The sequence below is a fragment of the Mustela putorius genome, unplaced genomic scaffold (genome assembly GCF_011764305.1).
Source record: "Mustela putorius furo isolate JIRA1106 unplaced genomic scaffold, ASM1176430v1.1 tig00003863_pilon_pilon_pilon, whole genome shotgun sequence".
NCBI classification, from domain to species: Eukaryota; Metazoa; Chordata; class Mammalia; order Carnivora; family Mustelidae; genus Mustela; species Mustela putorius.
Genome location: NW_025422015.1, coordinates 21230007 through 21245854, shown reverse-complemented (window position 1 = coordinate 21245854; position 15848 = coordinate 21230007). Strand labels below are relative to the sequence as shown.

At 36.8% G+C, this 15848-nt stretch overlaps 1 protein-coding gene across 4 annotated transcripts in view; it reads right to left on the bottom strand.

Moving 5' to 3' along the window:
- Nucleotides 1–15848, bottom strand: part of STX7 (syntaxin 7) — a 46100-nt gene that overhangs the window by 6502 nt on the left and 23750 nt on the right. For all 4 annotated transcript variants that reach the window (XM_004740210.2, XM_013063800.2, XM_045066347.1 and 1 more), the window contains 6 exons: nucleotides 7168–7237; nucleotides 4130–4223; nucleotides 3296–3433; nucleotides 2445–2497; nucleotides 1860–1956; nucleotides 563–635 (listed from right to left, as the gene is read on the bottom strand). In XM_004740210.2, coding sequence (XP_004740267.1) covers nucleotides 563–635; nucleotides 1860–1956; nucleotides 2445–2497; nucleotides 3296–3433; nucleotides 4130–4223; nucleotides 7168–7237 — 525 coding nt within the window. The remainder of the gene's footprint in view (nucleotides 1–562; nucleotides 636–1859; nucleotides 1957–2444; nucleotides 2498–3295; nucleotides 3434–4129; nucleotides 4224–7167; nucleotides 7238–15848) is intronic.

Sequence of the window (15848 nt, the reverse complement as noted above, 5' to 3'; positions counted from 1 at the left end):
ATCAGCTGACAGTTACACGTAAGCTGAAGAGCTACTCCATTTAAAACTTACAGGGAGTCTGTTACTGATTTTTTTTTTTAATTTGTAAAAGAATTCTTCGCATCTAAGTAATATCACTGTATTACTGTACTGAAAAGACATCGGAATAAATGATCACCAAACGGCTACCTATCCCCTCTGGTCTAAAAGATAAGGTCACATGTTCAATTATAGAGCACAGGTTTCCCAGGAAGTGGCTGGTGTGACGAGAACTGGTAGGGGCTGAGACGGAAACCAGGGGTCCAGCAAACAGGCAGCAGTGAGACTGTACACCGCCTCCATGATCCTGGCAGCCACAGGCTCTGGTGAGATTCATTTCACAAGTAAATGAAGCTGGTTGATTTAATTAGTGGGAGTCAAAGATAAGATCTGTTTCAGATAATGCCAAGGGTGATGCTTTGTCTGTTGGTAAAGCCTGTGCTTTTAATTCCAGGGGTTCCTGGAGAGACCAGGGGTCACTCTTGCTTGAGACATTATAGCAGGTAAACTGCATGAAGCCTGCTCCCACCCCAGCGAGGCTTACCTATCACATCTCCTTGTTCGTGGATCATCATCCCCAAATCTTTAAATATTTCATTAATATCCATAATATCAGCCTGAGAGAAAGAGACATATGTTACTATAATCAGAAATTCAGCCCCAATCCATAAAAGGGGAAAATTAACCCTCCCCCCCAAAAAACCCAAACCACCACTTAGACACAAGTGAGAATGCATCTAGGCTTAATATATAAATTTTGGAACTATCAGGAAACAATGTGATTAGAAGCAATCTTAAGGAAGATGACCTTGAATAACTGGAACCAGTTCCTTAAAAGTAAGTTTATAACATTAAAAATACCAAGCAAGGCAGCATGGAAACCAAGAACCTGTAACAGAGAATGGCCTTGGGTCACTGAGTTTTTGTTTATATAATCTGATAGTCTGTTATCACTAGCAATAGTATTTCCTCATAAGAGTATAAAATATCATTGTTATGATTTATTTCTAGTAAAAACTTACATATCAATTTGACATTATAAAAGTATAAAACATTAAGTATAAATTTTAATTAATAAATTTGATTATGCAATGGAATAGTGATGAACAACTTTTAACTTCTCTTTTCTTTAATATATGATAAATATTATTTAGCCTAATTAAAGAGTAAAGTTTAAATATTCTATTGGGGGGACAACTTACATATTCATCCTGTGTCTTAGTCTCCCCATCTATAAAATGGTGATGATGACGACACAATTAGCTACTTCATGGTTTTTATGAGAACGAAATGAGATAGTGAAAAGAATTTATCACATGGCGCTTAAAAACCCTCAACAAACTGTAGGAATGGTAAGCTATTTTAATTTTAATTTAATTTTTATTTTAGCCTTCTAGAGAATAGGTAGGTTCCACAAGAACAAATGCTTATTAACCCTTCAACTCTCTTTGACACAGTCAACCTACTACAGGGAAATAAAAGACCCATAAAGTCCCTGTCAAGTTATTCATGTGGCTCTGAGTTGTACTGTGTGTTCTGGAAGCCGTCCAGACTCCCTGAGCAGACATGTCTGGACTGAGATTTTCTCCAAGCTAAGGACCTGAGATGATCTGACAGAATAAAAAACAAAAGCTGGAGATGAGGGAGGATGTTCTCTCATCTTAGCACAAATTCTAACATGATTTATTTTTAAAAAGGGAATTATTCTCATTTATACGAAATGCCACCACATGGATAGATTTAGTTTTCTTTCTCAGGCCCCTCCCCCACAACTGTCTAAGCAGCTTGAGGATAGACGTGCAGAGAACAGAGCAGCCGTCCAACTGCCACATCAAGCTTACTTCAAGTTGCCTAATAGAAGATTCTCTCTCCTGAATAAGGCGGAGGTCGTCCTCTGTGATTTCTTCATCTTGCACCTGCACTTGAGGTTGAGCTTGGCTAACAGAACAGAACATGGGGGGAAAAAACAAGGAATGGTATTAAATTAATGGGACTTCTTTCTTTATTCAAGAAACATGAAATACAATTATCTTTTCGTCAAAGTATTCATGTTTCATTTCATTGATTTTTTTTAGAGTTATTATTTAATTATGGGAAGCTATATTTGGCAACTGGGTGTTCCTTTTTGGTTGACTTAAACATCACAGGAGGTAATAATCTCCATCAAATAATAATTAGGTCAGTTGTATTTACTTGGGTAAATAATTATTTACAAAGTATTACTGCTATATTGGAATATTTTATGTATTTATAGACTTTATAAATAATTATTCTGAAAAAAATTAAAATTTACAGCTTTCTATTTAAAAACAACTAGGACAGTCATGATACAATAAGCCAAAAGCTTTCCTTTTATTCCAGGGACCAAAATGTATAAAATGTATTTGAAAAATTATCTTTTGCTCTGTATGTTTTATATTTCTTACCTTTCCCAGGATACAAGATTCCTTTCCTTGGAGCTGTCCTCAGGAAAACCACCCTGGAAAATTTAGTGATAGAATGGATTGAGAAGGGGAAAAAACAAAAAACCACCAACCCTCACATTTTCTCTATAATAATCTAAACTGATTTATGTATGCATGTGCGCGCGTGCACGTGTGTGTGTGTGTGTGTGTGTGTGTGTAGAGAAAGAAAAATGATTTTGTTCTCATTTTCCAGGTCAAGTGCTTCGAGTAATAATAAAATTGTATCCTAACCTGACAAGGAAGGAATTCATTAAATATTCTCAAGGGCCAAATAATAAATATTATTTGATTAAAATGTACTATAGTCCTGGAGCCTCCCTATTAAGGAACAAGGAAACAATCTGCAATAGTTTCGAAGGGAATTTAAAATTAGATTAACTCAAAATTCCACTCCAAAGTTATCCTTTGGTTTATTTTCTCCAGGATTATAATTCATTTTCTGTATTCACACAATATATTGACTGTTCATTTTCATCATCTTCATATAACCCCAGGAGTAAAGTGTTCCCTACGTGAGCCCCTACAGAAAGTGACAGCCTCTAATACAAATCAGCATGGGAATATCACTCTGGGTCTGACCCCAGTCTTCTCTGACAAAATGCTTCCAAATTATTGTATAATAATCTGCAATCTTTGGTTCCACAGCAATACATAACTATCATCCTTTTTAAAACTGAGCTGAAAAACCTAAAAGTAAATATTCAAATACTGATTTCCAAGATAATCACACACCCTTAGGACTTAGAAAAATGCTAATGTAGTCTTTCAAGGGAATACCATAGTCACTTTCTAATGCCTTATTAAATACTTACGGACACTCTGGAGCTGGCTCTTACTCGAGCAACAAACTCCTTCTCTTTCTCTGCAGCTTGCCTCTGGACCTTCTGAAAATTTGTCAGTGAGGTTGTGAATTCAGCCACTAAGCGATCCTTCTGTATTTTCCTTTGACGCTAGAGGAAAGGGGGAGAAACCTACTAGAATCAAGCCGTAAAGTTTTACAGAATACGCAAAAGTTGTTTCACCACTAGTTGGCTCCTCATTTTATTCTGAAATTCTCACTCACTCTCCAATTATGGGACCCTACTGATTAAATCTCAATTTAACACTCTGACAACATGTTCAAATGCTATGTGTATTTGCTATCTTGAGGCAAAAGGTCCATAATGTTGGATTTCTCACCTCAAATTTTCATCCTAAAAACTGGGCCATGACTTTGACATTATTTTGAAGTAGTTCTTTTTGTTTTCTTTTTAGGAAAATAAAACCTTGTGCTCTACCTAAGGAATAGCTTCCTCTAAATAATAAGCAAGGAAATAAATGTGTGCCCCTAGGAAACCTCACATCTTGAATGAGTGTGCACGTCACATGGAGTCAGCCCTGGAAGGCCAGGAAACAATTACTCAGGAAGTATTTTCTGAGCACTTGCTTAATTATGGGTCAGGGCAACTGCATGGAAATAATTTTTGCTTTATTGAACCACAGGATACTACATGGGCAATTAAATATAGTTTTGTGTTCTGCGAACTAATCTCAAATATAGTTTTCCCCCCTTAATTTCCTTTCTAGAATAACAGTTCAAAGACCCTACAATGTATGTGATTTCTTTCACATTCACTACATCAACAATGTGTCTTAAGGCTTGATACCTGTTCACTGGGGGTGGTGGGCAGAGAGCCAAACTCTTTAATGTACTTATCCGTTTCCTTGGCAAGTTGGTTAGTATACTGCTGCTTCTGTTGCCTAAGTGAGAAAACACACATTATAGCAAAAGAACAAAGATTTTTTTAAGTTACAACTCTGGCAGCTGACGAATAGTTTGCTAAAAACCACTATTTTATAGACTGGCTCTGAATTTTTTAATTTGTAAAAGAATGCTTCACATCTAAGTAATACCAGTATATTACTGTACTGTTTTCTATGAGAACAAAAATTTCAGGGCACCTGATCGGCTCAGTCAGTAGAACACATGAACCTTAATCTCAGGGTTGTGAGTTCAAGCCCCACACTGGGCATGGAGCCTACTTTAAAAAAAAAAAAAAAAAATCCAGATTCTATTTCTTGATAAATATTGAGCAAATATTACATGGAAAAAATTCTTTACTCACAAGGAGCAACCAAGCTTTGAGAAATAAATCTCAGCGGCCATTTAGAAAGGAAGATGACTTGAGTGAAAGCCAAACTGTGGGATGTCTGATGTTTTAGTTATGGGGGTGGGATGGTGGGAGCCTTCTGTCTGCATCCCACAACTGAGAGGTCAGTTGAATAAATGAAGAGGATTTGTCGCCTGAGACCACCCAGTTCCCAGGACTTAACAGTCCTATCTAGATCTGGACATTTATATCCTTATAGACACTTTTAAAAAAGAGGGAAAGAGGCAATAAATAATAATATGCATTTACTACTTTTTAAGTTTGCTGTGGAAGAAACAATAGCATTTCTCCATAAAGAGAAAGAACACAATAAAAGAAGTAAATTGTATCAGCAACTATATCTGTCTTGCTAGCTAGCTTATAAAGTACAAAGTCCGATTTTTTTTTTTAAAGATTTATTTATTTGTCAGAGAGAGAGAGAGAGAGGGAGGCAGGCAGAGGGAGAAGCAGGCTCGTTGCCAAGCAAGGAGCCCGATATGGAACTCAATCTCAGGACCCTGGGATCAGGACTAGACTCAAAAGCAGATGCCTAGGGGCGCCTGGGTGGCTCAGTGGGTTAAGCCCTCTGCCTTCAGCTCAGGTCATGACCCCAGGGTGCTGGGATCGAGCCCCACATCGGGCTCTCTGCTCTGCGGGGAGCCTGCTTCCTCCTCTCTCTCTGCCTGCCTCTCTGCCTACTTGTGATCTCTGTCAGATAAATAAAGAAAAAATCTTTAAAAAAAAAAAAAAAAGCAGATGCCTAACCAACTGAGCCACCCAGGCATCCCAAAATGTCAGATTTTTAACTAAAGAACTTTACTCTAAAAAAAAAAAAAAAGCTTGTATTAACGTGGTGCTTTACAAATTACAACATCAGTACTTCTCAAATATATTATCTCTTATTTTAAACACTTATTAGTCACACTTGGGATCCTTTAAAATAATGAGATATTGTATAAGAGTATTTTTAAGTATAAATACCTGCACTTGACTAATAAGGAAGAATTACAACCTACTTTTATCTATTTTCTGCCTACCTTTAATATGCCTTTTAAAATCTTTAGAAAATGTAAGATAGCTAAATTTCTGAAAAGAAGACTTACTGATATCTACCAACTCAATCTCCACTATCAACCTTAGCAAACTATTTTATCTATTAAGAATTATGTGTTTCTATTCCACTTAAGTTTTTTTTTTTTTTTTAAGATTTATTTGAGAGAGAGAAAGTGTGCACAAGTGGGGGGTGAGGGGGAAGAACAAAAGAGGGGAACGTAAGCTGACTCCATACTGAGTGGGGAGCCTGACATGGGGCCTGATCTTACCACCCTGAGATCATGAACTGCACTAAAATCAAGAGTAAGACGCTTAACTGACTGAGCCACCCAGGTGCCCCTCTATTCCATTTCAGTTTAACAAATGCTGATTTATTATTTAGACTTGTGGCATTTTTACCATCCCAATATCTCACTGCAGTAAAATTATAAATTAGACATAACTATAAATTCTTCAAAATGTACTTCATAAAAAACATGAATTCCCATCACCTATCTTTTAATTCCTTTCTCTTTGTAATTTTTTCCTTATATAGCTAATGTTGTTTGGAATATCACTTACTACATTATATATTACTTGAAATATGGCTGTAATGGCACTGAATTGTGATTTAAGATTCAGGTTCACAATGATGTTAGGCAAATTATCATACCCCATGAGAAATACTTTCCTTTTGAACAAAATGAAATTTTTTGTTTTTTAACGATTTTTAGTTGCTTATTTGACAGAGAATGCAAGAAAGATCACACAGGGAGAAGCAGGAGAAGCAGACTACCGCTGAGCAGGGAGCCTAATACAGGGCTCTATCTCAGGACCCTGAGATCATAACCTGAGCCCAAGACAGATGCTTGAAGACTGAGCTAGCCCAGCACCCCGAAAATAATTGTTTTGATCTATGTCTTTTACTCTAGATGAGAAAGATTCAGATGAGAAAATGTTTAAAAACACTGTAAAATCTGTAACACCACAAAGGATGACTACTGTTCTTCTAACAGCATTTATTATTTTCCTGAAACATGTACTGCATATATAACTTCACTAAAACCTTTCTTTTTTCTTAAACAAGGGCTAATCCTTTCTGAAATTCAAGGATTTAGGTAGAAGTTTTTTACGGATAGCCATTCATACTGAAAATGTGCTTGATCTAAATCAAATAAAAATCTAGTCACTGAAGCAACTGTTAGCTATGGGGAAAAAAATCACATAAATAGAGAAGCTTAGAATAGCATTTTTCTAAAGTCATCAAAACAACCTATTCAATTAAGTATAAAAAAGGCAACTAATGAAGTCCTGCTTTGCTAGAGTGAGCCTGCTCTTTAAAATAAAGAAAAATAATCTGCTTACCCGGAACAGGGAAAAACATACACAAAATGTTGGTACAAATAAAGGAACTGAAAAATATTATTAAATTTCCATTGTTTTTCCAGTAAACATAACACTATATACCATCAAAGCAACATAACAGTAATTTTTTTTTCTTTTTTAAATTATTAAACACTTACAGCTGTTGCCTCAGTTCAGGTGAATCTTGAGGTGTTCCAAGTTGATTCAGACTCCTCTGTATTTCTGCAGCTATTATGATGAAAAGATAAATATGTAATTGTTATAAATGTTAGGGAAACAGAAATTAAGTTAGACATTAATACAGGCAATTGGACAATTAGAAAAGTAAAAAAGAACAAAGAGATGAATATAGAAAATGTTAATTGAGAAAAAAATGAAGATTAAGTGGTTTATTTAAATCCCAGTTACAATGATGAATTAATTTTCAAGAGGAAATTGTGTGGGGTTGTAAACACGTGAAACTGCATTTATGATCCAAAAATGTTATTTTCCTCCCTAGCTCCTCAGAGCATTTACAACAAGGGCACATGAACCTTCACTTAACCACTGGCCTAAAAACTGTGAGGAAAATAATTATAACAGTTACATATCTCAGTGGATTACAAAGGGAATGAAAGATTGTTAATAAACAAGGGAGGAATAATAAAGATGAAACAATTATTTGTAATTTTCCATGTAACCATGGATCCAGGCAAGTGTCATCAGGGGATGATGAAACCACAGAACATTCACACAATCTGGAGTTATCACCACATGGATGATATTAATGAAAGAACTAACTTCACCTCGGATAAATTTGTTGCTTAAAACAAATGATCAGGGCACCAGGGTGGCTCAGTCGGTTAAGCATCAGACTCTTGATTTCAGCTCAGGTCATGACCCCAGGGTCATAAGATGGAGACCAGACTTGGGCTCCTTGATTAGTGCAGAGTCTGTTCTCTCCTTCTGCCCCTCCCCATGTATGCAGGTGTTTGCTCACTCTCTCTAAAATAAGTAAATAAAATAAAATAAATCTTTAAAAAAAGCCAGAAATGATCATTTTTTTGTTTGTTTGTTTTTAATTCTAGAGAGAGAAGGAGAGAGGGAGTGTGTTTGTGAATGTGCGTGGGGGGAGAAGGAGAGAGAGAATTTTAAGCAGGTTCCATGCCCAGCATGGAGACTCATTCAGGGCTTGATCTCACAACCCTGAGATCATGACCTGAGCTCAAGTCAAGAGTCCTGCGTTTAACTGACTGAGGCACCCGGGAGCCCCAGAACAAACAATCAAATTTACAAACACCAAGGAGACAAACTGGCATGATGAGCTTCCTGAGATGATGCAATGAGAAAGTCACAAAATGATCTACATTTTTTTTTTTTTTTACCAAAATGTTTAATCTAGTCACAGGGGGACCAAAAAACAGATCAATCTAGATTGCAGGATAATGTACAAAACAACTGGTCTGGGCTTTTAAAAACATCAATGCCATGAAAGAGGAGAAAAAAAGACAAGGCAGGGGAGCTTTCCAAATTAAAGAACTAAACCATTCAAATTACTAAAATACCCGAAAGCAATATAGGGTTTCGGATTGGATTCTAAATCAGAAGGAAAAAAACGCTAAAAAAAAAATGTGGGGCTACTGAAGATGCTTGAATTTGATTTTGAAATTTAAATTTGAAGAGACATACAAAACAAAAATGGATAAAGTCAACAACTGGTGAGCCAGGTGAAGGTCATACAAAAAGTTCACTGCACTATACTTTTCTGTAGGTTCTAAATATTTAAAATTAAAAGTCAAGAGTTAAAATTCAGGCTAAGCTCACAATCCAAACTCTATAAACACTGCAATTTTTATAAAAAGGTTATTTCTCACAAATGGGGAGGTCCTGTAGCTATATGTATGTGTGCAGACAAATAAAATGTCAAGTAGAAGCTGAAAATCCACCTCCAAAGTAAAGGATATGCACGTTTCCAAGAACTAGAGAAAAATTATCTGACTCACCAATCTTTTTATTTTAAATGAGTGGTTTATTTACACAACTTAAATGTTTTTAAATAGTCATTACTTATTTATGGGATCAAGGGAATGACTGTATCCCAAATGCAGGATAACTTTGTTTACTGAGGACGATGTAATGTCACTGCTTTCAGGTCGAAGCTGAAAAATAAAAATACTGGAAAGGAATCACACAGCATATAGCAACTGTTAACCATTTGGCTAGTTTCAAAAGAATTTCTTTTTGCCTTTTTTGGGGGAGGTAGTAAATTTTTCTTTTGCAGGGCAGAGCAATGTTGTTTGCTGTGTTTAACTTATGGGAAGCTTGCTTTGAGTTACATATTTCCTTCTGAATCTCAACAGGTTTTTCTGGACTGCCTTATAGGAGTTTAAAGCTTTTATTTTCAAAAATAAGTATGTTGATAAGACAAACTGTAGCGTGAGCATTTATCTCATCTCTAAAGGGTTCTTGTCATTGAAAAAAGTTGTATTAAGTTAAGAAAAAACAGCTTAATTCAATAAATGACATCAGGAAAATGACTAACCACTTAGGATTGAAACAGAAAACTACCGTACCTCATACAACAAAATAAATCAGAAATTATTTAGTTAAATATTAAAAGTTGAAACCATTAAACTGCTACATGAAACAATAAACACAACTTTATCATTATGATCTTTTTATGATCTTGAAGCGAGGGATAAAATATTATCTAAGCATGATATAAAACTAAAAGCCATGGAAGAAAATATGTTAAACGTGGCAACACAAATAATTTTTAATGCTACATGCAAATGTGTATCTGTATTACAGATATATATATATAAATAATGTGTGTGTGTGTCTAAAAACATCTGCAGCATATGATGAGCAAAGGGCTTAATATCCCTAAATATAGGAAAAAGAAAACTCCTACAAATCAGTAACAGAAAAATAGTCCAGTGCAAAAAGGATAAAAGATGTCATCATGAAATTTGTAACAAGCAAATAAACATATGAGAAATTCAACTTCACTGATAACTTTCCACATAATGGAATGGTACACCCTAAGAGAAATAAGCAAATAAAGATACAATTACCATCAAAAGCCTTAAAAACAAAATGTAGAGACATACCTAAGAAGAAGCAATATCCATAACATATGAAGAACTAGAAATAACAGAAAGGTCAGACAGGCCAGTACAAAAATGGGCCAAGAAGAGGGGCTTCAATATTATTCACTGAATAAATGAATAGCAAAAAAAAAAAAAAAAGATCAACAAGCCTAGTGATCTTAAAAAGCAGAATCAAGACTAACGTATGAATGCTACGTAAATTGTTCAGGTATTAAAAGGAATTATATAGAACTGCTTCCGACAGGCCCAGTGGGAACCTAAAATCTATCAAGTGGTCCTCTCCCCAGCATTTTTAACAGACACACTCAGCAAGTCCAGCTCTCATCCTTACTCCCTGAGTGAAGGCTCTTATGGGGAAGAAGAAGCAATCAGAAGCCCCAGGGGCTCTGCAGTCTCACTGAGTAAACCAAGGGCAGCATCCTACGGAAATGCTCAGAAATGCTACCACAAGCTGAGCTATTCTCATTAACTGGTCCACCTGGAAAAATGCAAATAGGCGAGAAGGCTTAGCAGAAGCTTATTCAGATTAACTCCAATTGCAATGATCTCCAAAATGTGATCTGTTTCTAGAACAGACCATCACAATCTCCAGCACCTTGTATATACCTGCCGGTTTGGTAAACACTTCCTGCTCTAACTTAAAAACAGAGAACATAGCAAGGCGTCACATCCAGCTGGGTGGAACAGTAGTGAGACGTCACAGTCTATCTCCGGGTTACATACACTCTTTGCCTCTGTACTCCAATTTAGTTTTCAAAGATACTCATCATCTCCTCCTACAGAACACTACAGTAGTCCAATGCACTGTTTCCATTTGCTTTTAAGGACCTGAAAAGCAAGAAGTGACCATATACTCTTAGGTGCCTAGGAAGGATATTAAGCATGACAGCAGGTAGAAGATAAATTCCAAGAAAATATAGGGTCCTGTCTCCTCCTAGTCCATTAATCTGTATGGACTGTTGACATACCTCCGCAAAGTAAATGACGAACTGCTTTCTCTGCAGTCTCAAATACAACTGGGGAACAGTGCTTCATGAAACTTCAGGCTGCTCCCATTTTACTGAATGCCACAAAAGGTTGCCAGCTCTGGCTTTAACTCCTCCAAAGAAAACGCTATCCTGCTAGCTAGCTCAAGTCGGGGCATGAGTAGCTCTATATTTGGTTTTAATGGCTCAGTTGATCTAATGGCAACTTCAATGCCCATGTTATAGCAGGATACTCTACAAAATGAGTTCCATGTCCCAACAGGAAAACACAGAGGGGTCCTTTAGAATCCTGAAGCAAGATCATGCTCTCTGCAACCAATGTTACCATTTTGAGGAACAGTTCTAGTCTTGCTACTGAGGCCTGTATAAAAAGGAAACAGTGGTGTGTACTAGATTACCAAGTGCCTCGAGTTGCCTACTAGATGGATTAGGTGTTGTATTATCCTGTTGATCTATCTCTTTCTGTATTTTGTTCTGTATACGTCAGCCTGTCCCTTGCCCCAACTCCTACAGCACTTGTTTGGTAACAGGAGACTACCTATGGTGTAGGAATAAAAGCCACATACAGGCTCACCAACTTCCCCTGAGACTATCAAGATTACTGGCACTGCCATAAACCAATTTGTAGCAAAAGCAACCAAAAGCTAATATGGGATATGGTGCCATTCTTGGGAGCATTAGCCAGCCACCAAGTGACAAGATAATTGTGCTTCTTCAATCTTGAATGAAGCAGAACTTTATGTTCACTGAAACGGTGATTACGGATTGTGTTATGCTTCCTCTACTCCCTTCCCCCATGCTCCCACCAGCTTCCTAATCCAAGCCATTAGTCACAACCATGGTACTTTACATATCAGAGTTTCTGATTAAGATACCCACTTTACAGAGAAAAAAAAAATGGACAGATCTTCCAAAGACAATGGAGTTTCCCGGTTGGCCAGCAGCCATTATCTAGGAGGTGCTGGACTTTTAAAAATGTTTACTGGCCCGTTTGAGACTCAATTGTGGTGTCACTTGGGGGACCATATCCCAGGAAGGTAAAGCTCTGTCCTATAGGAGGCTCTTTATGCTCTCTAAGAACAACCACTCCAGGGTGCTGTTTTACCCTGAAACAGGAAGAAAACTAGATTTGGGAACTAAGTGGTAAAAATAAAAAGAAACATTTCACATTTACACTCAATTATCCATTTGCAAATTTCCTTCCAGGCTGGAGGTTAAAGACAATATTCAAGTGAAGGCTATAAACCATGTTTCTACCAGAGCAGAAACTGAGATTCCATGTAGCCATAGGGAGCCAGAACAGTATAGTATCCATGGAGGTATCTGTTAAAGGGATGTAGGCCTGTGCCCACCCACACCCAAGTGAGAAAGAGGAGTGGGAACATGTCCCTGGAGATTAGCTGGGGAGAACTTGCTAATGCTGCCATCCTTAATCATTAAGCACAAGAGCAGAAGCAACAACCCAATTTTGAGAGGCCAGGTTACTCCACAGACAAGGTGTAGAATGAAGGCAAAAGGGACATGGAATGGTTACTAAAGGAGAGTAAATTATTAATGTGAACCGTGACCGTGTTTCTGTCTGCGGAGGGGCAACTAACCACCAGTGTTTTCTTCCTCGCTCCGCAATGTACCTGTTTAGGTGTGTTAACTGTTTGTCTCCGCCCCTGCCAACATCCTCCCCTGTTTTACACTGGGTGTGGGGTGGTTACACATACTCTCTGGTCCAATGGCTAAGGAGTACAGTGACTGAATCTTGCTCAAACAGAGGAATGGAATGGAAATCATCCTCAAGACTTGGTGCTGGATGCAGGAACTGAATAGACCTTGGTTTTCCCCTTTTGTGGAAATTGGAGGATTTCTGGTGGTTTGTGATAGGAGTACAATGATAGGCAGGGGATTTTTTTTTTTTTAAAGCTAACGTACAAATATATATATACATGTATATATATGTTCACTGTAGGAAACAAAAGGCATGAAGTATAATGAGTATTTATTTTTGACCACCTAATACCTAGAGTTCTTAATTATAACCAGATCATCTCGGTTATAATATAATAACCACTGAAAAGGATCATCACAAATCTAGTCTCAGGAGGAAAAAAACCTGGTTGTTAAAGCAACACAACTGTTCTAAGAGGCTCTACATTTTGCTTATCTCCACTAGGAGTAATACAGGTGATGAACAGTAACAGAACTAGTAGCAATCACAAAGAGAAAGGGAGACTGTTTAACAAGCTAGTTATAAACAAAAGCTAGACTTAGTCATTGCTGTTTAAATCGCATAGATGCTGAAATTCCTCATAAGAGAAATGCTTTAGCTGATGACCCTGCCACTCTGAAACAATCCTTTTGATAACACAGTATACAGAATGATGTTTACTAGGAATGCTCCGATTATGTTATTGCCTAATTGATGCATTTAACTGAGTGCTAGATGTTTTTCATGAATGCTTTCTCATGAAAATGTAAGTAAAATAAGGCCTCCACTATTTACCTAAAAAATAAAAGGAAAGGAAAACACATCACATAAGCCCAAAGAGGAAGCAGGACCATTAAGTGCTATAAAAATGCTTCCCTTAAGGAGCATCATTGGTCTTCTACTGGAAGGCAACCCAGAAAGCCTAAATGGAGGTGGTATTTGGAATAGCTTCAAAGTGTCTAATACCATATTAGCATATAAGTTGAAATAATTAAATTACTTAGCTCCCTGACTTGAAAATAAACTCCTTATTAAAGGCAAAAACTAGTCTTACTCATTTTTGTGTCTCTCAAATCCACTGAGTTGTTGACACTCAATGGATATTTTAAAAGCTGAACCACAAAAGGGCATTTATTAGAAAGATCAAGCCTTATATAAGGTAAGTACTCCTAACATAAAACACATATGTAAGACTAGAGTTAAGAAATGTTAAGTGTGCTCAACCACTCATTCATTCAGCAAACATTTACCGAGCATCCATTATGTATCTGGCACAGTGGGAAAGGTTTTGTACATCAACACTGATTCAACTGTGGTCCTTTAATTTCTATAGCTCTAAACTTGTGGCTCAAATAAAGGTATCTGATAAAGGGCCTATGAAAATATAAATCTGAAATTACTGAATCAAGTTTAAAAGAAATATCATATGGCATTCATTCGATCCTATTTTTATAAACAAAAAGTTGAGAACCAGACTGAATAACTGACTTATCCAAGAAATCAGTTACTTAGTAGAAGAACTAGGATAAAAAATGTAGATTTCTGAGTTTTCAAACCAATATTTTTCAGTGTACTACAAGGGCTGAAAGTATTTATTTATGTATTTTTTTAAAGATTTAATTTATTTATTTGAGAAAGAGTGAGACAGAGAGAGGACAAGCAGGGGCAGAGGAAGAGGGAGAAGCAGACTCCATGCTGAGCTGGGAGCCCAATGTGGCTGGGTCCCAGGACCCTGGGATCACGACCTGAGCAGAAGGCAGATGCTTAACCTTCTGAACATCCCAGGCACCCCAGGAACAGAATTTTTAAAGGATTATTTCATTATCTAAGTATATGTCTGCCAAGGCAAAAAAGAGACAAGTGTATGCTAACTTGGACTAAAGAACTGAGCTGTAAGTTTCATGGCCCACCAGTGGATCACAGGGATCCTTGAGTCGGGCTGAAACTGATCAGGAAAGAAATGCCTGTCCTTTCTTCAGATCTTACAAACTAGCAGAGACATGATTTTACGTGACTGATATTACCCTTTTACAAGAGGGTCAGCAAATTGTGGCACATCTTGTATAGCCTTCCAGCTAAAAATGGTTGTTACATTTTTAAAGAATTAAGGGGGGAAAAAAACCAAAAAAGAACAAAAAAGAATATGCAAGAGACGAGATGTGACCAAAAGCCTAAAATATTTACTATCTGGCTCTTTACAGAAAAAGTTGGCCAAACCCTGTCCTAAATTAGTCAAAATTACTAAAACTTTGTATTCACATACTCCGACTCAGTGTTACTCCAGGGTATGAAGTACTCACTATGTTACTAAGCCTTTGTGGTACAATATTTAACAATGCCGCAAATTTTTCACCAACCTGATAGGTTATTTCAAATGCTGCTCTTTTCACCTTGATTTAGAAACAGAATTACAGTTACCTTTTGTCTATTGGCTAAACATTTTTGTAAAGTAACTGTTGTATTGTTACCCCTCTATTATTTTATTACTCTCCAATTTTTCACTATCTCTTAGTTCTTTTTCTTCTGGCAGATAAAAACAGTAGGATAGTGGTCCGGAGCATCTTTTGCCATACCCAAGTTAACCATATTAAAAAATGCTGAGGAGAGATGAGCTTACAGAAAGGGAGTCACAATAAGGTCTCTATGCAGATGACAAGCAGGCTGGTGATGTGAAAAAGCTGGTAAGCATTCCTGGTTTCTCCCAAGTCAGGTTCTTTATGGCTTCACTTCATTATCTAGTCTGGGATATTGTAAGTTTATAGGATAGTCGTATTCAATTCTAATTGGCATATGCTTAACTTTAAAGAAAATACTCATGAAATATGAAAATTAAGGAACAAATTCTTTGCATAACCATAAAGTGTCTTGAAGAAAAATTCACCTACTAAATGGAGGTAGGATTAAGTTCAGTGAACAAATACAATGAACAAATTGTTTTTACATTACCTGCAATTTTGAACTATTTGCACCATTATATTTCTAGAGAGATGACTTTAAAGAATACATCACATTTTTTCATAATATAAAGAGAACACTATTTCCTACACATCCCAATTGGTGCA